A 24,351-nucleotide genomic window follows, 5' to 3' on the forward strand; every position below is an offset into this window, starting at 1 on the left:
ATTGAAATTGTTTGGAACTAAGAAAATGTTTCTTCTTAGGAAGAATTTTCTACTCAATCCTAGTGTATCTCATGTATAATTTTAAAAGGAAAACTTAAACACAACAATTATCAATATGCTTCAAAGTCACAACTTTGAAGTCAGAAAATCTTTTCCCTTCTCTTCCAGCTTGGTGGGATGTGGGTCCATGTGATAAGGCAGTGAGAAGGGACAGCTGGGTATGGTTTATTAACCCATTCCTTCCTTTTTACCCTTCTATTGTCTTTTCCTTGAAAGATAGGTATTCATAGGGTACCACTGGGAAGGGAAGACAATGGTTAAGTTTACGGAAGATAATAAACACAAGACATAGGGAACTGGGGGAGTGCTGACAGTTGATATGCAAAGGGTTTAAAAGTGATAAAAACCCTGCAAATAGTTTACCCTTGGCAGTATTTAGTTCTTCAATATCTGTCTGGTTACTTAATTATAAAATAAAAGTACCTTTTTGGACAAAATAGGAAACTTCACCCTAAAAGTAGCATCCACAGTCATATAGCACAGGTAACAACTTCTGTTCACTTCATATTATTGTAGATCCTTGCTGACTGAAAAGAATTTCAGTAGCTCTACTTAGGAACTCTAAGTCAAAAATAAAGATGATATGACCAGAATGTCATTTCAGGTTAGATCCTGCTGAGCTTAGAAGATTAGAACTAACTCATATTATATGGCTCTACCCCTATGTAAATAGAGCTCTTTAAAGCATGTCAGCTTTTCCACAGCCAAATGCTAGGGAATAGAGACGGGAAAATAGCTAGTGGGAAGAAACTTTCAGTATTTGCTAGTTATGTAATTTTTTAAGTCATTCAAACTTGCCTTAGTTTTTCATCACTACTGAGGAAAAAAAAATGCCTTTTTTTGAGAAGATTGTTGGTATGATCAGTTGTGATAATATAAAAGTCCTTTAAAGCACTAATTGTAAAGAAAGTTAAAAAGACCTACTAGACCTACTATCATTTCTAGAATGTAACTTTGCCCTCCCCATTTCTCGATATCCCTTTTTTTCTTTTCAACTTTGAAAATTAATTTACCTACAATAAACTATACACTTAGAGTATGCAGTTTGATGTTTGACAGTTGTATATATTCAGAAAATCAGTACTACAAGCAAGATCTAGAATATTTCTATTGCCTCTAAAATATTCCTTGTATCCCTTCCAGTCTATCTATCCCTGAACCCAGAGAAACAGAGTCTAACCGTAGCATGTAGGTACAGTGTGCAGTAACTGTTTTGCATGAATAAATATGAACACGAATAAATAGTAATCCTTAAAAATATGAATACTTCTAAACACACAGAAAAATGCTTTTTACCTGAGTTTCTTTCTTATTGGATCCTTCTTCTGTATCTGATTGTTGTTCTTGTTCATTTTCGTCACTCTAAAATAAAATAGATTGTCAATTTACTTTAGAAAAGTGAAAATAAATTTCAAAGACTTCATACTTAAAAAAAAAAAAGACTTGATACTTAAATATTTTAGGATTTCTTAATTTTTTAAAAAAGACTTATTTATAATTTTCTATTATTTATTTATTATTTGAGAGAATGTATGAGCAAGGGGGGGTAGTGTGGGGGCGGTGGGAGGGGCAGAGAGAATCTTGAGCAGACTCCTACTGACCAGGAACCGTGACGTGGGGCTCAATCTCATGACCCTTAAATCATGACCTGAGAGGAGATCAAGAATTGGTCCCTTAACCAGTCCCTTAACTGCAGGCACCCCACGACTGATTTTTAAGTGGGAATTTTTCTACCCTATTTTGTCTGCATGACACAATCTAAAGTAGGTTAATATACCTGGTGAAAAAAGACCATCTAGCTAAAAACATGTTTTAGCAAAAACACATTTATAGTAGGAATGAAGAAACTGGAGGCTCAGTGGAAGAAAGATGGTATTTTATATTTGTTGTGCTGTTAACTCCCAAGACATTGATAAACTACCTAAATATAATAGGACCTTTGCCTAAATCTTGCCAAGCTTATGAAATCCAACTTTTCTTACTTAATATAATGGATTTCCTTTTGTTGCTACCCCATTATAGTTGGGTGCCTAAATACTACATTAGAATGTGTACCTTTAGAATGTGTTCAAACTTAAGCAATGGCCATTAACTTAAGGTAGACTATTATAGGATATTATATATGAAACTCATGGTAAATAGATACACAAAACCTGAAATAGACACACAAAAAACAAAGAGAAAGGAATCCAAGCATACACTAAGAAAGTCCTCAAATTACAAGGGGAGAGCAAGAGAAGAAAGAAACAGAGAAAAACTACAAAAACAACCAGAAAACAATGAACAAAATGAGAGTAAGTACCTATCAATAATTACTTTACTTGTCAATGGACTAAATGTTTCAAAAGACAAAAGATGACAAACCGGTTAAAAAATACAAGACCCAATGGTATGCTGCCTACAAGAGACTCATTTCAGATCCGAAAACACATATAGACTAAAAGTAAAAGGGATGAAAAAAAATATTCCTTGAAAATGGGAAAAAAAAAAGCTGGAGTAGCAATACTTGTGTCAGACAAAACAGACTTTAAAACAAAGACCGCAAAAAAGAGACAGAGGGCATTACATAATGTTTTTAAAGAGATCAATTCAACAAGAGAATATAAGAATTTTAAGTATAAGTGTACCTAGACAGGAACACCAAAAACATAAAGCAAATATTAACAGACATAAAGGAGAAAATTAAAAATCATACAATAACAGTAGGGAACTTTTAACACTCTACATATATCAATTGACAGATCATCTAGAAAGAAAAATCAATAAAGAAGCAGTGGTTTTGAAGGACACATTAGTCCAGATGGACTTAATAAATTTATACAGAACAGTCCATCTCAGAACAAAGTACATTCTTTTCAAGTGCCCATGGAATATTCTCAAGGACAGATCATGTTAGGCCACAAAACAAGTCTCAATAAATTTAAGATGGAAATCATATCAAGTATTTCTCTGACCAAAATAGTATGAAACTAAAAATCAGAAGAAAACTGAAAAAAAAAAAAAAAATAAGCCACACATGGTAGTAAACAACATGCTACTAAATAACCAATGGGTCAATGAAGAAATCAAAGAGGAAATAAAAAAAAACTTGGACATAAACGAAATAACAGTTCGAAATCTTTGGGATGCAACAAAAACAATTCTAAAACGGAAGTTTATAGCAATACAGGCCTACCTTAAGAAACAAGAAAAATCTCAAATAATTGAATCTTACATGTAAAGGACTAAGAAAAGGAGCAAAGCCCAAAGTTAGCAGAAAAAAAGGAAATAATAAAGATCAGAGTAGAAATAATGAAATACAGACCAAAAAATAATTAAAAAGATAAGTAAAACTAAGACCTGGTTCTTTGAAAAGATAAAATTGACAAACCTTTAACCAGCCTCATCAAGAATAAAAGAGAGTTGAAATAGATAAAAAATGAAAGAGAAGTTATAATAGACATCACATGAGTACAAAGAAATATGAGAGTCTACTAAAAACAATGAAATGCCAACAAATTAGAAGAAATTTCTAGAAACACATAATCTCAGACTAAATCAGGCAGAAATTAAAAAAAAAAATCTGAACAGACTGATTACTAGTAATGAAATTGAATCAGTACTCAGAAAATGCTCAGCAAAGAGTGAATTCCAGAACCAGATGGCATTAGAGATGAATTCTACCAAACATTTAAAGAGCTAATACCTATCTTCTTTAAACTATTCCAAAAAACTGAAGGGGAAAGAATGCTTCCAAATTCACTCTATAAGGTCAGCATTACCCTGACACCAAATCAGACAAAGACACACAAAAAGAAAATCACAGATCTGTATCACGGATGAACATATATGCATAAATCCTCAACAAATTATTAACAAACCAAATACAACAACAAAAAGATTATTCACGATGATTGCATGGGACTTATCTTAGGGATGAAAGATACAATATCCATAAATCAATCAATATGATACAACACATTAACAAAATGAAGGATAAAAATGATTATCTCGATGCAGAAAAAGCATTTTTTTTTTCAGAAAAAGCATTTGACAACATTCAATATCCTTTTCACAATAAAAATTCTCAACAAAGTGGGTTTAGAGGAAACATATCTCACCATAAAGGAGGCCTTGGATGAAGCCCACAGCTAACTAACATACTTTATAGTGAAATGCTGAAAGCTTTTCCTCTGAGATCAGAAACAAGACAAAGATGTCTACTCTTGCTACTTTCATTCACTATAGTACTGGAAGTTCCACCCACAGCAATTAGACAAGAAAACAAAATGAAAGTAATCTGAATCAGTAAGGAAGAAGTAAAACTGTCATTATTTGCAGATGACATACCATATACAGAAAACCCTGAAGATTCCACCCAAAACTATTAGAACTAATAAATGAGTTCAGTAAGTTCAGGATACAAAATCAATATACAAAAACATATGTTGCATTTCTATACATTAATAATGAACTAGCCGAAAGAGAAATAAAAAGAAATTCCCATTTACAACTGCATCAAAAAAGATAAAAACCTAGGAATAATTTTTTTTATTTTATTATTATTATTTTTTAAGATTTTATTTACTTATTCATGAAAGACACAGAGAGAGAGAGAGGCAGAGATACAGGCAGAGGGAGAAGCAGGCTCCATGTGGGGAGCCCGACGTGGGACTCCATCCCGGGTCTCCAGGACCAGGCCCTGGGCTGAAGGTGGCGTTAAACCGCTGAGCCACCCTGGCTGCCCACCCAGGAATAAATTTAACCAAGGTGGTGAAAGACCTATACTCTGAAATGATAAGATACTGCTGAAAGAAACTGAGGATGACAAATAAATGAAATGATACACAATGCTCATGGACTAGAAAAATACTGTCAAAATGTCTATACTACCTAAAGCAATCGACAAACTCACACAATCTCTATCAAAAAAGCAATAGTATTTTTCACAGAATTAGAATAATCCTAAAAATTTATATGGAACCACAATGACTCTGTGAAGCCAAAGCAACCTTAAGAAAGAATTTTAACAACACTGGAAGTATCACAATCCAAGATTTCACACTACACTACAAAGTGATAGTAATAAAACCACTATAGTACTGTCACAAAAATAGGCCTACAGATCAACAGAGCAGAACAGAGAGCCCAGAAATAAACCCATGCCTATAGTTAGTCTTCAACAAAGCCAAAGAATATATAATAAGGAAAAGACAGTCTCTTAAAAAAATGGAGAACTAGACAGCTACATGAAAAAGAACGAAAGTAGACTATTTTTATACTGTTCACAAAAAGACACGCAAAATGGATTAAAGACATATAAAAGAAAACACAGGCAATGAACTCTTGGATATCAACCTTATGCAGTATTTTTTTGGATCTGTTCCCTCAGGCAAGGGAAATAACAGCAAAAATAAACAAATGGGACTTATGAAACTAAAAAGCTTTTGTACAATGAAGAAAATCATCATCAGAATGAAAAGGCAACCCACTGAAAGGAAGAAGAAGAAGATACTTGCAAATAATATCTGGTAAGGGGTTATTAAAAAAAAATAAAAACCTCATACAACTCAACATGAAAAAGAAGCGTTGATTAAAAAAATAGGCAGAGGACTTAAAAAGACATTTTTCCAAAAAGACACATAGATGGCTAACAGACATATGAAAAGATGCTCAATGTCACTAATCAGGGAAATGCAAAAAAAAAAAAAAAAAAAAAAAAATTCCCACAATGAGATTTTATCTTGCACCTGTCAGAATGGTTAGCTTCAAAAAGAAAGAAATAACTAGTGTTGGTGGGATGTGGAGAAAAGGGAACTTCTGTGTATTGCTGGTAGAAATGCAAATTGGTGCAGCCACTATGGACAACAGTATGGAGCTTCCACAAAAAATTAAAAATAGGGATGCCTGGGTGGCTCAGCAGTTGGGCATCTGCCTTCAGCTCAGGGTGTGATCCTGGAGTCCTGGGATCAAGTCCCACATTGGGCTCCCTGCATGGAGCCTGCTTCACCCTCTACCGTGTCTCTGGCTCTCTCTGTCTTTCATGAATAAATAAATAAAATCTTAAAAAAAAAAGAAATACCATATGATCCAGTAATTCTGCTGGGTAATTCACCTAAAGAAAACTAAAACACTAATCCTTAAAGATAGATTTATCCCCATGTTCACTGCAGCATTATTTGTGATAGCCAAGACAAGGAAGCAATCTAAGTATCCATCGACAGATAAAGAAGATGTGGAAATATATACAATGGAATATTAGCCATAATAAATGAAATCTTGCTATTCACAACAAAATGGATAGACCTAGGAGTATTACGCTAAGTGAAATAAATCAGAGAAAAATAAATACGGCATGATTTTATTTTTATGCGGTCTCTGAAGGCCCGAAAAATTAACAAACAGAAAGAGACTCATAAATACAGAGAATGAACTGATTGTTTCAAGAGCAAATGGGAGGACAGGTGAAATAGATGAGATGGATTAAGAGGTCCAAATTTCCAGTTATATAATAGGTCAAGGTGATGAAAAGTACAGCTTAGGGAATATAGTCAATATTACTGTAATTAATTGTATAATGAGAGATGGTAACCATACTTATTGTGGTTTCATATGCAATGGTTAAATCACTATGTTGCATATTTGAAACTAACATGTAATAATAAAAATATGTAAAGCATCTTTCTTTCAAGAATCTTCAAGATAAAGCAGTTTAGTAGCCACTATACAATATATCTCCTGAGCTGTAGGTCTTATTTTTATTTCAAAATTGAGACATAACTCTTGCGTTTTAGTAATACCAAAAATCAAAGTACTCATTAACTATCCTTATAAAGAACTTTTCTGATTTAACGACTTAACTCAAAACACACAATGATGATCTAAAGAATATGTAATCTGAGGTACATAAGAAATCATTAGTATGTACTTCTGAAAAGATTAAATATACTATCAAGTAGTTATATGTTAATAGGTTCTCACATCTTGTGTCCAAAATGAAACTCCTGTGGATCTCCTTTTCTCTCTTGGTCGCCGTCGTTCCCGGATTGATTTAGGTTGTGATTTATCTTCTCCTTCTTTTTCCTCTTCTCTCTTTTCTCCTTCTGTTAAGGATTACAATGAACCACATGGTAGTAATGTACTATGACACTATTTTATAAGAAAAATGTAAAAACAATTCAAAGTCAACCCCCTTCAGGAAACCTAAAGTTCTATCAGGATTATTTTTTGCCTCTCAGTGCTCCCATGAACTCAGTTTATACATGTATTTGTATCTCTCATTGGATAGGTCCTTGACCAAGACAAGAATTTTAATTATTTCATTTTCCTAGGGTCTAATACAAAATTTCTGCCAAAAGACACACTTAATATCTGCTGGACAGAAAATAATTGAATCCTATGAAAAGAATAGGGATTGGGTTATTAATGTCTGACAGAAAGATAGTTACTAAACCCAAAGTTAACACTTCAAGAAAACCAAACAGTTCCTACTGATGGAAGAACAAGCCGGCATCCAAGTTTATCAGGATCTGTTTCTACTATTCCCAGTCCTCATTCAGTAGTAGAATAAATACAGTATTAATTCCATTTCTATTAGATAGTATCTAAGAACAAACCCTTTTTTTCCAGAAAAAGTTTTATATTTTATTAAAAACAAATCAACATAAAAAAATTTAGCCTCAAAATTTGTTTCCTTTCTAGGACAGTTAAAAATAGCTTTAGACCTATACTAAAAAGACATTTTTAATGTCTCTATATCTGTTTTAAAAAGCAGACATCTATTTAACAAAGTAATGTTAAATATTATTTTAAAAAGTCTCATGTCATTAGCAAGCAGTCACAGCAAAAGAAATTCCAAAATTATAATATCAAGAGGGTTTTTTAGAGTTGTATTTAGAACCAGTATAGAGCAAAGATCTCAAACTCCAAAGCCTAGAGTGACCATCCAGATAATATAAATGGATAGTAAGGGTCAGGAGAGCACTATTCCAAGGAGTTCAGGGCTCGCTCTAGCTAGCTGTTGATATGTGAGAATTTTTATTTATTTTTTTATTTTTTTTATTTTTTATTTTTATTTTTTTTATGTGAGAATTTTTAGACACTGTTGCTAAATCTTCTAATTTTTCAATATAGGATGAAAATCTAAACTTTCATGCAAATATCTCTAATTTTTAAAATTGGCTTAAAATTTTTACAGACATTATGTGGGCCTCACACTTGTGGGCCACACACTTTTTGGTTTAAAGAACTGAAGGGGCACCTGCATGGCTCAGTCCGTTAAGCCGTCAACTCTTGATTTTGGCGCAGGTCATGATCTTGAGGTCATGGGATCAAACCCTGAGTTGGGCTCCATGCTCAGCAGGGAGTCTGGGGCTTGAGATTCTCTCTTTCCCTTTGTTCCTCTCACAAGAGCTGTGTGCATGTGCTCTAACATAAAAATAAATCTCAAAAAAAAAAAAAAAAAAAAAAAGAACCAAAATACTTCTGACCAAAATAAGTCAGCTGAAAATTAAGAAAAATTTAATTTTCTTAAGTTTATCCTATATGATGACTGGTATCATCATGATTAATACTATGAGATTTTCCTTTAAAATATAAAATGTCTACAATTAGAAATGATTTCATGTGGTACCTATCTCTGATTTAAAGTAGGAATTTACAAAATTTAAATACAAAGTTTATATGAAATAATATGAAATATTAATAGTGATCATCAATATGCCAGCATTTGGCTGAAAAAAGAAATCTAGTTATCAAGAAATAGGCATTAAAAACAATTCTGTTTTAGCAAGGACATGACACGTGTAGGTGATTTTAGTTTAAAACATTTCACACACAAAAAAATTTAAGAACTATGATTCATACAATAGGCAACAAATAACTTAAGACACTAATAAACTGCTGGGAGAAAGAGTCTTCTACCAGTTCTTCTATACTGACTTGTTTCTATGTTGGTGGACATTAAAGATTTTTGTGAAGTCTTGAATTATAAAGATATATGTATCAATGCCAGACTATGTAATTTTTTACTTTTATTTTCTACTCTTCTCATTCTCATCCATCATATTCTCTAAGAATGGCAGAATGATTTCCAGTTTAGAATGTTGTTTCTTTTCTGTTCAACTATAAAAGAAAAAAAATAATTCAAAGGATTATTTGTAGAAAACACAGTGTTTTCAAAATTTGGTCTTCTTACCTCTTTCATTTTCTTTTGTTAATCCTCTGGAGTAAGCAGAAGTTATACCTACAAGACTATTTGGCCTGTTTAGTTGACTGGAAGCATAGAGTGAACTGCTCATGGTAGAAAGTGAAGAGGATGGAGTGGTTGAACTTGAAGTTGATACTGGTCTGTAACGCTGGTAAGTCTGTGAAATATTAAAATTAATATCCATTTAAAGTATTAAACAGTTAAAACACATAAATACTAAGTTCATTTGAAAGGAAAAATAATGATCTAATCGTCTCAAAATAATTCAGATTTCCAGTTAAAATCTTTTTTAAGTATTTTGTATACGGTCTGTTGGTATATAAATCTTTTGTATTTTGAGTCACACGAACTATTCATACCATGTGACCTAGCTGTGTTGCTGATATACTATTACCTCATCATATGTTCTAGAGTACTTTTGTTTATATTCATCTTCTCTAGATGTTTCGGACTCCTTCTTTTCTTCTTGCTTCTCTTTATCCTGTTTCTCTTTTTCCTCTTTTTCTTTTTCTTCATTTTCTTGTTCTCTGGTTCGGGTAGAACGATTTCTTCCTATTGTTTTTTCAGCTTCCTGAAGATCAGTCAATGTTACTCCCTGTACACAAAAAAGGTGAATTTAATCATGAGAGGCATTACAGCTTATTTCAAAGAATATTTTGTAAGTAGACAAATTTAATATGAATGTATTAAAAGTCAAATACACATGTTTGGAACTGGTTTGAAAATTGAAACACAATTTCTATCTGGCAAGTCACATTCATCCTATGAAGAAATTATCATGAGCAAGCACAATAATAGGTACTGGGAAAGACATAAAATGTGTGTAAGAAATAATCTCTATATTTGAGAAATTAACAAAAACAAAGGGGAGATGACAGAAATATCACATGAATTCCTAAGAAGTTCAGAGAAAGAAGGAAAAACTGATATATACATTGTTTATATACTGAATTTATATGTATATTTTTATGTATATATTTGCAAAGATAATTTTGGCAAAGAAATAATTTTCGAAGGATAAGGCTTGAAGAACAGGTTGGATTTCAAGAACTAAAGGTACAAAGACAAAAAGTATGTTAAGATCATAGCAAATAGTTCAGCTTGAAATGTGAATAAGAATAAAGATCAAGGAGTTGAATCTGGACTTTGGCGCTCCTCAACCGTAGGAAAGGATACACACAAGGTGATATATTAGAGATAACTAGAACAGCAAAGAAGTTAAGGAGATGGCAACTAGATTGAGTGACATGTTCTTCATACGTGCACATTAGCTGTTTGAAATATCTATAACATAATAGACCTATTCCCCTACAAATATTCATAGAATTAATAATTACCAGGCATATTGATTAATTAACACTTACTGAATTATCTGTGCCAGATACCATTTTGTGCCAAATACCATCTTTGTGCCAAAAAATAATATTCAAAGATACACAAAGGCATATGTTAATTAGATTAAATATAATATTAACACTCTCACCATATACAAAAGGCTAGGGGAGGATTACTAAAGCAATCTTTATTTATTTATTTTTTAAAGATTTTATTTATTTATTCATGAAAGAGAGAGAGAGAGACACCCAGGCAGAGCGAGAAGCAGGCTCCATGCAGAGAGCCCAACGTGGGACTTGATCCCAGGTCTCCAGGATCACAACCTGGGCTGAAGGTGGCGCTAAACCGCTGAGCACTCGGGCTGCCCAGCAATCTTTAAGATTTACGTGCATTATACAGTGGCATCGATAGTTTTTTTCTTTAAGTTTTTAAAATCTTATTGAAGTAATCTCTACACTCAATGTGGGGCTCAAACTCCTGACTCCAGCTCTTCTGACGGAGCCAGCTAGGTGCCCTAATATCAGTATTTTCACAGAGAAGTGAAAAAGAGAAAGGCAATTTATTTTGGAGCTTTATATAAGATACACATTAAATATACCTGTGTTGATCTTCTAGACTGTCTTGCTTGTCTAGATCTTGCTTTTCTTTGGGATTCAGACTCTTCATCTCTAACAGGAGTGAGGTATGATCTATAGTAATAAGTAAAAATTGTTAGTTGGAGATACATGTGAATAACTATATATGAACATGTGAATGAATATAATAAGTTCAGCATTTTATTTTATTTTTTTAAAGATTTTATTTATTCATTCATGAGACACAGAGAGACAGAGAGAGAGAGAGAGGCAGAGACACAGGCAGAGGGAGAAGCAGACTCCCTGCATGGAGCCCGACGCGGGACTTGATCCCAGGTCTCCAGGATCATGCCCTGGGCTGAAGGCGGTGCTAAACCGCTGAGCCACCCATTTTATGGGTTTTAAGAAGTTTTCAAATATGGTTACACATCCATTCAAAAATTCAAGGATACACTCTGATAAATTTTTGATTGGAAATAATCATATTAACTTTTATTTTTCAAGTTCTTCCTAACACTTTTTTTTTTTTTAAAGTCATGCGACATCAGTCCCCTGAGGCCCTTTGTTCCTTCCCTGCAATACCATGCTAGATGATATGTGAAGTTATCTGGCTGAACTCTAGACTGCCAATGTCTTTTTAGGTACAATGATAGGACTGAAGGCATCATTCAACACACGGGATGGGATGACTACACCCCCTACATTCCTACCACTGTGCGTTTATTAATGATATTTTTGGCAGATATCATAGTCTTGTTCACACTTTGAGTTCTCTAGAAAGTCCAGTGTTTTTATACATAAACTGCTTTAGAATCAACATCTTACTCCTGGTGACTGATTTTCTGATATAAAGAGGACTTCGTATTTATCTTCACTACATTTCATCTGACACATTGAAGCCCAAGTTCCACCCTGTCATAGGACACGCACCATTTCAAAAGCATGCAATCTATGTCAAGAGAGTAGTAATTAATTAATGAAGAGCTGAATAAGCAAAGATAAGACAGAGCCCTGCAACACAACAAAAAGCTTTCCTCCAATGATTAATATTATTTGGAAAGTTCAATCATTAATAGTTTATGTAGTGATATTACCATCTAATCCACATTTCCAAGAGAACACTTGGAAGTAGAGTATCTCTATTTTCTATGCTGTTTATTAAATCTATCTAGTTTATACCACTTTGCCCCTCCCCTCTAAATTCTACTTTTTAGAAGAGCTGTTTAGTTTTAGTATGCTTTCCAATTTGTAATTCTCCTCTTTAAATTCCCTGAAACTATACATATATCATAGCAAACTTCAGAATTTATTCCTGGTTTTATGCCTTATCCTTTATTGTTTCTATCTGTTCTCTAAAGCTCTAAGTTCAGAGAGTATAACACATCTCAAACTCCTTAGAATCATTTAATTTCTTCAAAATTCTTTCAGAAAACCCCATTCCTTTTGATTTATCTTTCGTTTCCTCTGAGCTCTTTATTTTTTAGAAATCTGTCTCTCTAAAACTAGAATACATGATTCATCATTTCTAGGATTAACCCTAAGATGACAAGGTCACCTGTCATCCAAAATCCCAGTTGCCTCAATTCCATCAATTAACTCTTACTTATTGGTTAAAGTTATTTCTAAAGGACTGGTTTTCTGTATTGCTTCTATTCTAATTACAGACAAACTTTACTCAAGGTAAGTCAAGAACTTCTCTAGAGGGTGTTTTTGACCGAGCAACAGATTTAGAGAAAGATGAAAATTCTCTCCCTACTTTATTTTGGCTTGTTTTTATCATCTGGTTTGAGAAAGTATCACCTCTTTTCTCTATTTGGTTGAATGACTTATGGCACTATCTCATAATGAAATAATTTAATGTTTTTCTCTTTCTCCGTATGTTCTCTATCTTGTTTTCACCTCTAGGTTTCTAGACTATCCTGGAAGATTATGTCTTTTTGGTATTATAGTAGCACTACATATAACTCCTAAGTCAGGCACACCTCATGAAGCATTAGAAGAGCTGTATCTTACTAAATGTTTCTACTAAAATACTGGTATTGAGTTATGTTTTTAAACCTAAAATTTTAATTAAAGAATTAAGTGTCTAATTATTTGTTTTCTGTTACTTTTAATTTGACCTCCTAAAAGCACAGGGCAAGAAGAAAATTCACTAAAGAAAACATTTTAGTTATCAGTATTTCATTTGTTTGACTTTCTTTTGGAGATTCTGCAACACATAGCTTCATCTCTACCAATGCACAGATCCAAAGAGATGAGCTTAACTGGCAGGATACCTGCCCTCTTGACGGCCCACAATGCTCAAGCTACGCTAAGCTTAATACTACTCTTTCATCCACTATTTTATAATTTTCACTATTTATTAACTTTAAGCATAACATACTAAAAAAATAGATATAATACTATTTTTATAACAGGTCTGATGATTTTTCGAACAAGTAATTTAAAGGTGAAAGAGAAGAACAATAAACTTGTTATTATAGTTTCAGTTTAAGAAAATTATTCTGGAATATAGTGAGGAGCTTGTTTGTGGTAGAAGTTGGTTATATGGATTTGGAAAATGCTATGCATTCTAACCTTCTCTAAGAAAAATCACAACATGTTAAAGGCTCTGAGAAAAATGGAAGGAAGAAACCTGTTTAACTTTATGCTTTTCTTTAAACTTTCTCAAGATTATTTAAGTAGAAAATTTGCAGTATACCTATTACATGTGGAAAAGCGCTCTGTGGAACATCAGCTTGGAGAATATGTCCCGATGGCTATTTTTTTAGCCACTCATTTAGTATTTATTTATGTATTTACATGCAATTTATTGCTTTTGGGACTTCTCCAGGATGAGGAAAAGAAAACGTAAAAGGAGATGAAACCGAAACGTAATAGCAAATCTGGTTAAATAGAAAAACTTTATAGCAGCTTAGATGGCTGCACATTATCACTTTAGCATTTCAGGAGCTGCTCTGAAAATAAGCATGAACATGGATTTCTGAATCTGATTCCTCTATGTAATGGAAAAAATTTTCATATTTAGTTTAGAACAAGGAAGTCTGCATTGCCATTTGCCCTTTTAATCCCCATGGCAAACAGAACTGATCAACCATTACACTCTATTCAAATGAGCCTCGATTTTTTTCAACAGTTTCAAGTTGCCATAAAAGTTAAATCTAAAAAAAAAGTTAAATCTATTTAACATACCTATTTTACAATATACAAGTACAGGGGGTAAAAATTACTAGATAGAAGACTTACAGTATCTGTTCATTTATATATATTTTCTATATATTTCCTCCAAATTAGCATAAAAATCTAGCTATATATAGAATAAATAAATATAAATATTTATTTTATTTTCTATATATTCTATATATTTTCTATATATTTTCTATATATTTCCTCCAAATTAGCATAAAAATCTAGCTAATCAATTTGTAATACATAATGTATTTCCTACTAAGAGTCCTCATCTCATATTCAGCCTTTCTCCTCTCCTCGGGCTCCTATATAGAGCAGACCTCTGCAAACAAAATGTAGAGAAGAAAATGAATTCATATATTTTATGTGAATTTAATTAATAGAGATGACCATCAAAAAACAGAATATATTAGTCAAAATCCACTGCTGTCTTAAATCATTATACTGGATCTCTTTCTTAAAACTACTTAGGGTGCATAATTTTACTCTTTAGTAGTTTTAGATTGCTTACTATTTTCTGAGCAACTGAAAGGTTATTTTTGAATTAAGAATTTTCTATTAATTCCAATGATTCTATAGATTTTTAATTTCACTGACTTCTAATTTTTATTTTTAAAAAAGATTTTATTTATTTATTCATGAGAGACAGAGAGAGAGAGAGAGGTAGAGACACAGGCAGAGGGAGAAGCAGGCTCTATGCAGGGAGCCCAATGCGGGACTCAACCCAGGGACTCCAGGATCACGTCCTGAGCCAAAGGCAGAGGCTTAACCACTTAGCCACCCAGGCATCTGTTTCACTATTTTTTTTTTTCGTTTCACTACTTTTTAACAAAAGATTTACTGCAGAGAGAGAGAGAGACACACACACACACACACACACACACAGAGAGAGAACACAAGGGGAGGGGCAGAGGAGAGAGAGAGAATTCTAAGTAGACTGCCCACTGAGTGGGGAGCCCACTGTGGGGCTTGCTTTCATGACCTTGATATTACAGCCCGAGTCAAAATCATAAGTAGGATGTTCAACTGACTGAGGCACCCAGGCACATCAATCACTGACATTTATTAGCTGAAATATTTATATTTATTTATAATGTTTATATTTTGGGTAGTCAAAAATTTACATTTCTAAAAAACTGAAAACCGATCCTTGTTTTCCATTTAGCTTTTTTCCTTGCAGAGGGAAGATAAACGAGCAAATGCAAGCTGGCTGAGCCCAGGGAAAAATGTGGAAGAAAAGAATTATACAAAGCAACAGTTCATGTGAATTCATGCTACAAATATGAACTTATTAGTAAGATACTGTTTTGCAGTTTGAAAAGGCTGTAGAACTAGAAATATTTAAAAAAATGAAAAGAATTTGCTATCATGATCTATCTATTTAAAGCTAGCTTCTCTACTCCCACTCCTCACCACCATTAACCCATTGAAAATATTAATAAAGACAGAAAATCCTCATTCAATCTTGACCAATAAAAATAACAAATCAGGAATACTATGGAATATAATAGTGAGTATGGTAATTTTACATAATATCTGAGTATAGATGTAAGGTTACCTAAAAAGGAATATATGTATGGACTTATTTTTACCCACAATATATATTTAAATACTAATATACACATCTTGAGGACAAATATCCACCCATACACATTTCAAAACCATTACTGAAATTTAATTGAAAGACAAAAAGAAGAGGCCAACAATGTATTCAAAACTGCAAACAATTACTTGACATGAAACAAAACACCAACACTAATAATTATTGCAAACATCATCGAAACAAAGTAAGACAAACAAATATCTCTAATATATACCAGAAAAATGTCAATAGACACATTTTGTTTCTTATGCTATTAAAATCTGTTCTGTCTTATTAATATCTCCAAATATTTAATTCTCAATCTTTAATGTCTTCTAGGATTAATTCTAAAAAGTGAAAACTCAACTCTCTCCAACAACCTTATAATAAAGAAATCTGAGGTTAAGAATCATACTTTGCTTATTTTGAAACAACTGATGATTCTGGGAGATATTCATTAGGCTTTGTCACTGTAAACACTTTTAAAAGCATGGAATTCTATAAACAGAAAGTATTCTAGAAGTTAAAAATTATAAAATACCTCTTTTTACAGAAGAAGAAATTCTGACCTGGAGAGCACTCTAACCTTAGGATTAAAGCAGAGAGCACTCAAAGGAGTAAAAGACTAAGGATGCCTCGACCTTTTTTCCTTCACTCTCCCTAGTCCATTAGCAAAGTCCTCAAATTTTTTTTTCACTATTAAAGAATGATGAATGCCTATGATCCGCTAATCTCTGTTGGCTATATGGCCTTACCTGAAAACACCTCAAAAGTCTAAAACTAACTTAAATTTATAGAAAAGTGAAGTATTAAATTATGGTATGACCTATTCTGTTATTCAAATCACCAAATGTTAACTGCTTATAATGGTTTATCATAAAAATAGAATAAAAATGTAGACATATTGGTAGAAAATAAAGAAAATAAAGATGCAAATATAGAAAATAATTAACATTTACAAATTTAATGTTTTATTTTTCATATATTCACCACAAATATTACTGTAAGGATATTAATATGACAGGCCATGCACTTTGCTGGCACCAGAGACAAAGACTAAAGACTATATATGAATACTACATGCCAGAAATATGACAAAGTTAATCTGATTGGTATTTTCATTAAAAAACAAACAAACAAACAAACAAACAGTTATGTAGCTAATTTAATTTTGAAAGAATAAAATACAGAAATGGTTGCACTGAGTTTCCTAAGACTTCCTTTTTCTTCAAGAGGAAAAACAAAATTCAAAGCCAGGAACTATGCATGATATAAGCAGAAAAATATAGTTGACTGATTCTCCTGGAATCTTGGGCTTTGTCTTAGTTCTCATACTAATTAACTAAATAAAAGTGGAAAAGTCACTTAAAATAACTCTGGGTCTTAGTTTCCTTCTGTAAAGCAAGGATATCACAGGTAAGTTCCTTTCCACATCTATGATTCCGAAATACCAATTAGCAGCAGCAAGAAGTGTGCAATGCTCTTAACATTTAAGCACACAAAATAAATTCATCAACTATTTAAGCAATTTAATTAATGAGTACCTTTTATGTGCTATTAATAAAACTAAATGAATGTATTCAATGTTCTTAAAAATTATTTGGCTTACATGTATGCCCTAAAGACCTTTCTTTAAGAGAATCTCAGAATCTTAAAATCTCAAAAATAAGAACAAAAACAGTTAACATCCACCTAAGTTTTTAATAATTTGGAAACAGAAGAATGAAAAATCTGTTTTGTCACATTAGATCTAGTCTTCCATAAGTCTGATCTGATTGGGTGTGTTTAGATGTTCATCACAAAAATACCTTGAATTAAAACAACCACTAAAGAAATGAAGATGGCTAAGAAGACTACTAAGTATCTAGCTCACTGCCTTAAGATAAAAACATCAATTCTGTCAGAGGGAGTCACCAAGCTGAAATGCTAATAATTGCCTATTATATCAATCTGCAAGTTCAGAGCTGATACAGGTTATTTCATTTATTAACTTACTGAAGAGATTGTCACCAACTTGACAAGATCAAAAAACAAAACAAACAACTTTCATCACTGGGCAAGATACATCAGCAGTCCTGTGAGGACCTTTACACACCTGCGTCTCTCCCTGACCTCTGATGTGGAGGAGACAGTGCCAGCAGTAGTTGTAGTCAGGGTTGTGGTTGAGGCTGCAGCATTTACAACAGTTGGAGCAACAGGGATGGTCAATGCCGTAGGAACACTGTCCTTTTCTTTTTCAGTACTATCCTCAGCCCACAAACGATTTGAGGTACTATCGCATCATAAGCAGCAACACAAAAAGAGAAAAGGAAAACAGCTAAACAATGAAAGCACTTTCTAGCAGCCAAAACATGTGACTACAGGGATGGATTTTTTTAAGACACATGGCAAGACATCTTTCAACTATGAACCAAAAAGCTCACCCAGAGCTGTTAAAGGAGAAATTTACATTTTAAGTAGCCTGATTCAAGGAAAGTTAATAATTCAGGAACTTAATTTTTTCCCCAGACATGCATAATTGCCTCTTTTGGAACCAAATTTTGCTTGTAAATAATTTTAATGAGGTAAATGAAAAAATCCAGAGCCCCACAATCTTCTAAACAAAAATGCATGCACGTACATAAGCACACAATAGGCTTGAACACAAAGTGTATCTGTGACTCACCTGCTTTGTGTGCCTGCTGAGGAAGAACCCGTTGTAATCTTTGTAGTAGTGCTTGTGCTGGAAAGCAGGCTTTTCTGAAGCCCAGCTGCAGAGGTAACTGTTGGTGTTGATGTGGTGCTTGGAACACTAGAACTAATCAAATCATCTGGTCTTCTACCAAAGGAGCAACTAAAGGAAAGAGTCATATCTATATAGGATGTGTTTATATGTGTATTCTATAGTTAATGTCTATATATTATACAGATTCACAAGACTAGGAAAGATCCACCAGCTCCAGCACCAAGAGTTGCATCTACAACTTGCTAGGAGTCTGGATGACTTCACTAATTTGGTAGTGTATCATTTTACTGCCTCCCCCTCCCTCAAAAAGGACTCAAAGATGATCTGATCTGGAACTGTTTTTTTTACATTCCTGGAACTGTTTTTTACATTCCTGGAACTGTTACAGATCATGTGGTCATGCCAGGCTGGGTCTGAGAAAAATAGTCAGGGGTTTGGTTTTATCAAAATCTTAACCAGGGAAGGTTAAGATGGATCTTTTTGAAGAAGAGTGTTTCAGTAATGAGGCATATCCTTAGGAGTGACCCATGCCTATATTATACTTGCTCATCTTTTACTCTTCTTTCTGGCTGCTTTTAGCAGAGAAATATTTATGTCCTGTTCCCGCCATCCCCCCCCCCCCCCACCCCGCTCCTTCAATGTGATATTATTCCCAACATTTTCATTCAAGACATTTCCTTATTTCTGAGTTCTAAGAAAAGTGGAAACTTCCAGGTCACTAAATAATGACCAGATTACTGAAGACACTGATCTATTTCAACTGCTCTAGTCAATTATATAAGGAGTTCCTTTTAAATACGCTACAACCTAAAAGATACTTCTAATATATAAAATCTAATTAAATATATATACAATAGGAAGACATAAATAGAATCAAATTTTCACCCATCTTTAAATATATATTCTGCCTTTAAGTGATGTTTTATTTAAATAACAAGACATATTAGTTAAAGCATGTATTTTCTCAATGATATTGAGGGCTCCAAAAAAATTGCCTCATATTTTTATAAAATAATACATGAAAGTTACTTAAGAATTATATTACCTTTTATGGTAAGTTGATCCTTCATTAACTGAGCTATTCTTTTTGAGATCATCTTCCCATTTTCTTCTTGTATAGGAACTACTTGTTCGCAAACTTGAAGAATCTCTGCGAAAAGAACATCCTTCAAATTCTGGTATAGAATTTTACAATAGAATTAAGAAAGCTGTATATGAATAAACATTAGTAGAAGCAAAAACCAGTAAAATCCTTTGGGAAAACACTTTGGTACATTTACTTTTTCTTTTTTTAAATATTTTTTCATTTATTCATGAGAGACACAGAGAGGCAGAGAGACAGGCAGAGGGAGAAGCAGGCTCCCCACAGGGAGCCTGAGGTGCGACTCGATCCCAGGACCCTGGGATCACGCCCTGAGCTGAAGACAGATGCTCAACCACTAAGCCACCCAGGTGTCCCACTTTGGCATATTTATTAAGAAGTGAAAGTAATTCCAGTTCTAAGATTCTATTCCTAGGGTATATTCCTAATTATAGGAGGGGAAATTAAGATTTTACGGAAATTTTACTTATGATCACAAAATATCAGACAATTTAAATGTCCGCATTTGGGGAGGAGAGAGGGCAGAGCAAATCCCAAGCAGGCCGAGCAAAGAGCCCGAGGCGGGGTTCATGTCACAACCCAGAGCTGAAGTCAAGAGTTGGATACTTAAGCAAATGAGTCATCCAAGCACCCCAATAAAGATTTCATAGTAAAAACATAAAGCAAATTATAATGAATGCACCTGTTTTCTTTCTCTTCAATGTCAGATGTACTGGCTAGTCGTCTTGGTATTGTAGGCGCAACATACGCAAGCCTAGTTCCTTTACTATCTTTCTCCTACACAAAGTAAAAAAAAAAAAAAAAAAGGAGTAAAAACAAATCTGCGTTATATTACAGGAGCTGCTAAAAGTATTAAGGAAAGAGTATTCAACAGTGTACAATTATACAGCCATCACAGTTCACTTTATGTTTCCAAAGTTCCTAGCTACACTTTAAAATTAATGTCTATTAATAATACTAATAGCCTATTTAAACCAATTTTCTTTTCTTTCTACTTTAATCTAGATTTAGGCAATATTTTAATATAAGGAAAAAACTTCTTCTACACTTTAATGACTTTTTTTAAACTTCTATAACAGATTATGTAAGGTAATGCAGTATAATAAAGTAAAATATTCTTATTTTTCCAGAGAAATAAGGTCTCAAATATGGTTGATGGGTTAAGTCTCAGTTATTTATGTTATGTAAGTTATTTACTACTTTGATGTAACATTAAAATATTCAGAACGAAAATTACTTAGATTATACTTATCGAAATCAAGTTGAGACTCTAGTAGTAATGGCATCTGATATATTCCCACTATACTGGCATCAAGTACTTGGAAAATAATTAGGCAATCAATTTATAAAAATAAAAAACATTAAAATTACTTGATGAGAAATTCCATTTCTGAATTTGATACAAAGAAACACTTTTAAATAGAGGAAGGAAACTATCTGGAAAAAAGTCCAAGCACTAGAAATGCAACAGAAAATAAATAATCCAGCTAAATAAATTATCACTGAATGAACTGTGGTACATTCTACTTGATATAATTTATAACTTAATACTACCTTCCAAATATAGTTATTAAAACTATTCATCAGAAAGAGGTTGCTTTTGATGTATCAGATGAAATAGAAGATAAAAAATTACAGGTATTAGATGAATGGACTCTATGAGTATAATTACATTCTGGAACAAATAAATAAATTCTAGAATAAATGCCCCTTAATACATATTATTGCAGGCTTTTAAGTAGGGTGAAGTTTTTTTTTGAGTATAGTCTCATAATTTAATTTTTGGGTGAATACATCTGATCTTCCCAATACTTTTAGAGGTGAACTTCATTTTACTGCACTTAACAGAAATTGTTTTTACAAATTGAAATTTGTTACAACCCTCCATCGAGCAAGTACATTCCAGCATATCCAACAGCTTTTGCTCACTTTGTGTCTATGTCACAAATTGTCACAATATTGGTGATTCCCACAATATTTTAATATATTTTTTTAAAGACTTATGAGCAGGGGAAGGGCAGAGAGAGAGAGGGAGAAGGAGAAAGAATCTCAAGCAGACTGCACTGAGGGTAGAGCCCTCATCATAAGCTAAGCCCAAACCAAGAGCCAAACACTTAGCCAAATGAGCTGCCCAGGTACCTCCAAGTGTTTTCATTATTATTATATTTGCTGTGGCGATCTCTGATCAGTGATTACAAACTGCTGAGAGCTCAGATTATGATTAGTGCTTTTTAGCTTTAATAAAGTATTTTTTAATTAAGGCATGTATATTTTCTTTAGACATAATGCAACTGCACACTAAGTGACTATAGTATAAATATATTTTTTAAATACAATGGGAAAGAAAAACATTCATCTGACTTGCCCTATTGTAGTGGTCTGGAGTCAAAACCACAGTATCTCTGATATATGCCTGTAATTCCATATGGACATTTGTTTAAGGTGGGTATATTTGTATTATCATGTGATTCATTAAGTCAGGTGAATTAAGTTCATACACAGATCTAATAATGATATATAGTAGAAAATTCATTGGATTTGATGTTCCTAAAAAAAAAATTATTAGAATTTTGATAGAAATCAGATTGTGAAATAGATTACCTTTTCTTTATTATCCAAAGAGGAGGAAAGCCTGGGACTTGAAGCTGAACGCATAACACCTGCAGTGTCTTTGTCTTTCTGAGCCTCTTTAGATGCTGTGATTTCTGCAAGTGCGCCATAACTGCCAGTCTTTCTAAGTCCTAACCTCCAAGATGCAGGAGACTCATCCTTTCTCTCTTCTTCTTTGGGAGAAACTTTTGTAGCTGAGGTTGGAAACTGTTTTTATTTTATTTTTAAGGAAAAGAAAAAAATTATCAAGACTAATCAATCCTAAGCTGGAAATGACAAGTTTACAGATAATATGTTTCAAATTATAGTTAATAGTTTCAGGAGAAACACTTTTACTAAGTAGGTTAATGTCTTAGTAAAAAATGTAAAGATCTAAAACTGAAAAAAAAAAAAAAAAGAACTACCTTTCCAAAAGTTAGATTTAATAACACACTCCACACTTTATATCACACAGAAAAATTATGATGCAAATACAGAGAACAGAAATGAGCACACCATAAGGACTATAAAACCATGCATCTTTGGAACCAATATTCATATTAAACTTGTTATGCTGTAACCTAATATAAATAATCCTTGCACATAGAAATGCCTCACCATAGATTTTTCACCCTTATTGGGCACAAGAACAATGCCAGTTTTGCGCAAGCCCTGCCTCCATGATGCAGGATCTACTGATTCCACCACAGGCATGATGGGAGCAATGAAATCATACTAAAGCCAATTAAAATAAGACAGGTAAAGAGATAAAGATTGAAAGCATAAAAACAGAAAAGGAAGTTATGATCAAAACACACTTTTTAAAAAAAGAATTTTATAACAAATTAAAACCCAATAACTGGGTAATGATCCAATCTTAAAAGTCACTGGGAACAAGTTCTAGTTTTAGCATGAGAGAGAAATTCTGAAAGAATCTAATAAAGAAATTTCTAAAGCAGTTAAAGGCACACGGAGCAGATAACGTTGCAGTATATGAATGAACAAACTATTGGGCTTGAATTTTGATTTTATTCATTTATATACTTGGGTTAAAACATTTTTAATTCAGCATAATCAACAAAAAGTAATAACTGATAGATCTTCCACTTATAATACTTAATTCAGTATTTTTAATACCATATCCTTAAACTTATTATTTGATTTTACCACCAAATGCTAATTTAAACATTCTAACTAAAAACTAATTTTTTGTACAAATACTTTCCAAAAGCCCTAAAAATGAAACATGTGGTACCTTTAACTAGTTCATTAACTCACAAAGTTTAAATATTTAACCACAATTAAGAATAGATGGGTAAATACAGTAATTAACTAATTCCTATAAGCATAGGATATGGGTAATTTAAAAAACCCACTTTTTTCCATAGTTATTACCAAAGTTGTCTATACTTAAGCAGTTTAAGAGAGCTTGTTAAAGCACCGAGGATGTCAGAAGGCTATTTCATAGACAAAACTATTGTGTAAGATACTTCCTGTAATTAATTCCTATCAACAGGGTAAAAAAAAATAGACTCATGATATACCGCATTCCTCAGTTCCCAAAATGTGCATTGAGGTATTCTAGGGTGCCAGAGTAAAATCACAAAGGCACTGTAAGATACTTTAAAGTTTTGAGAAAAAGCACAGTGACATCTGTTGGACATTGCACAAACTGCCATTGTTAACTTACTTGCACTTAACTACTTAATAAACGGAACAGAGGTACTTGTTTTGGCCAAGAGGCACTGTGAAAAAAATTAATAAAACATTAATGGTTCCAATGACCGAGAAAGTCCAGGGACTTCTGTAACATTTTATACAATAATACAGGCACTGAGATGATTGGTTATTGATTTCTGAGCCTGAAGTCATAACATTCAGGAATAGGGGTTGGTAAACTTTTCTATAAAGGACCATTTATGAATTTTAGGTTTTGCAGACCACAGAGTCTCTGTTATAACTATTCATTTACACTGTTGCACAAAAGCAGCCACAGGTAATACATAA

The 24,351-nt window shown here is 33.0% G+C and overlaps 1 protein-coding gene across 6 annotated transcripts in view; it reads right to left on the bottom strand.

The window, feature by feature from the left end:
• The window catches only part of PPP1R12A (protein phosphatase 1 regulatory subunit 12A), a 139,179-nt gene that overhangs the window by 18,740 nt on the left and 96,088 nt on the right, over positions 1 to 24,351 (bottom strand). For 5 of the 6 annotated variants that reach the window (XM_035698799.2, XM_035698801.2, XM_035698800.2 and 2 more), the window contains exons 10-19: positions 22,357 to 22,572; positions 20,438 to 20,532; positions 19,699 to 19,803; positions 18,594 to 18,761; positions 18,024 to 18,200; positions 11,181 to 11,271; positions 9,642 to 9,842; positions 9,236 to 9,404; positions 7,021 to 7,142; positions 1,357 to 1,422 (exon numbers count right to left, since the gene is read on the bottom strand). In XM_035698799.2, coding sequence (XP_035554692.1) covers positions 1,357 to 1,422; positions 7,021 to 7,142; positions 9,236 to 9,404; positions 9,642 to 9,842; positions 11,181 to 11,271; positions 18,024 to 18,200; positions 18,594 to 18,761; positions 19,699 to 19,803; positions 20,438 to 20,532; positions 22,357 to 22,572 — 1,410 coding nt within the window. The remainder of the gene's footprint in view (positions 1 to 1,356; positions 1,423 to 7,020; positions 7,143 to 9,235; positions 9,405 to 9,641; positions 9,843 to 11,180; positions 11,272 to 18,023; positions 18,201 to 18,593; positions 18,762 to 19,698; positions 19,804 to 20,437; positions 20,533 to 22,356; positions 22,573 to 24,351) is intronic. The other variant, XM_049094407.1, reaches the window with a different exon arrangement.

Source organism: Canis lupus, chromosome 15, assembly GCF_003254725.2.
Source record: "Canis lupus dingo isolate Sandy chromosome 15, ASM325472v2, whole genome shotgun sequence".
In the NCBI taxonomy this organism is placed as follows: Eukaryota; Metazoa; Chordata; class Mammalia; order Carnivora; family Canidae; genus Canis; species Canis lupus.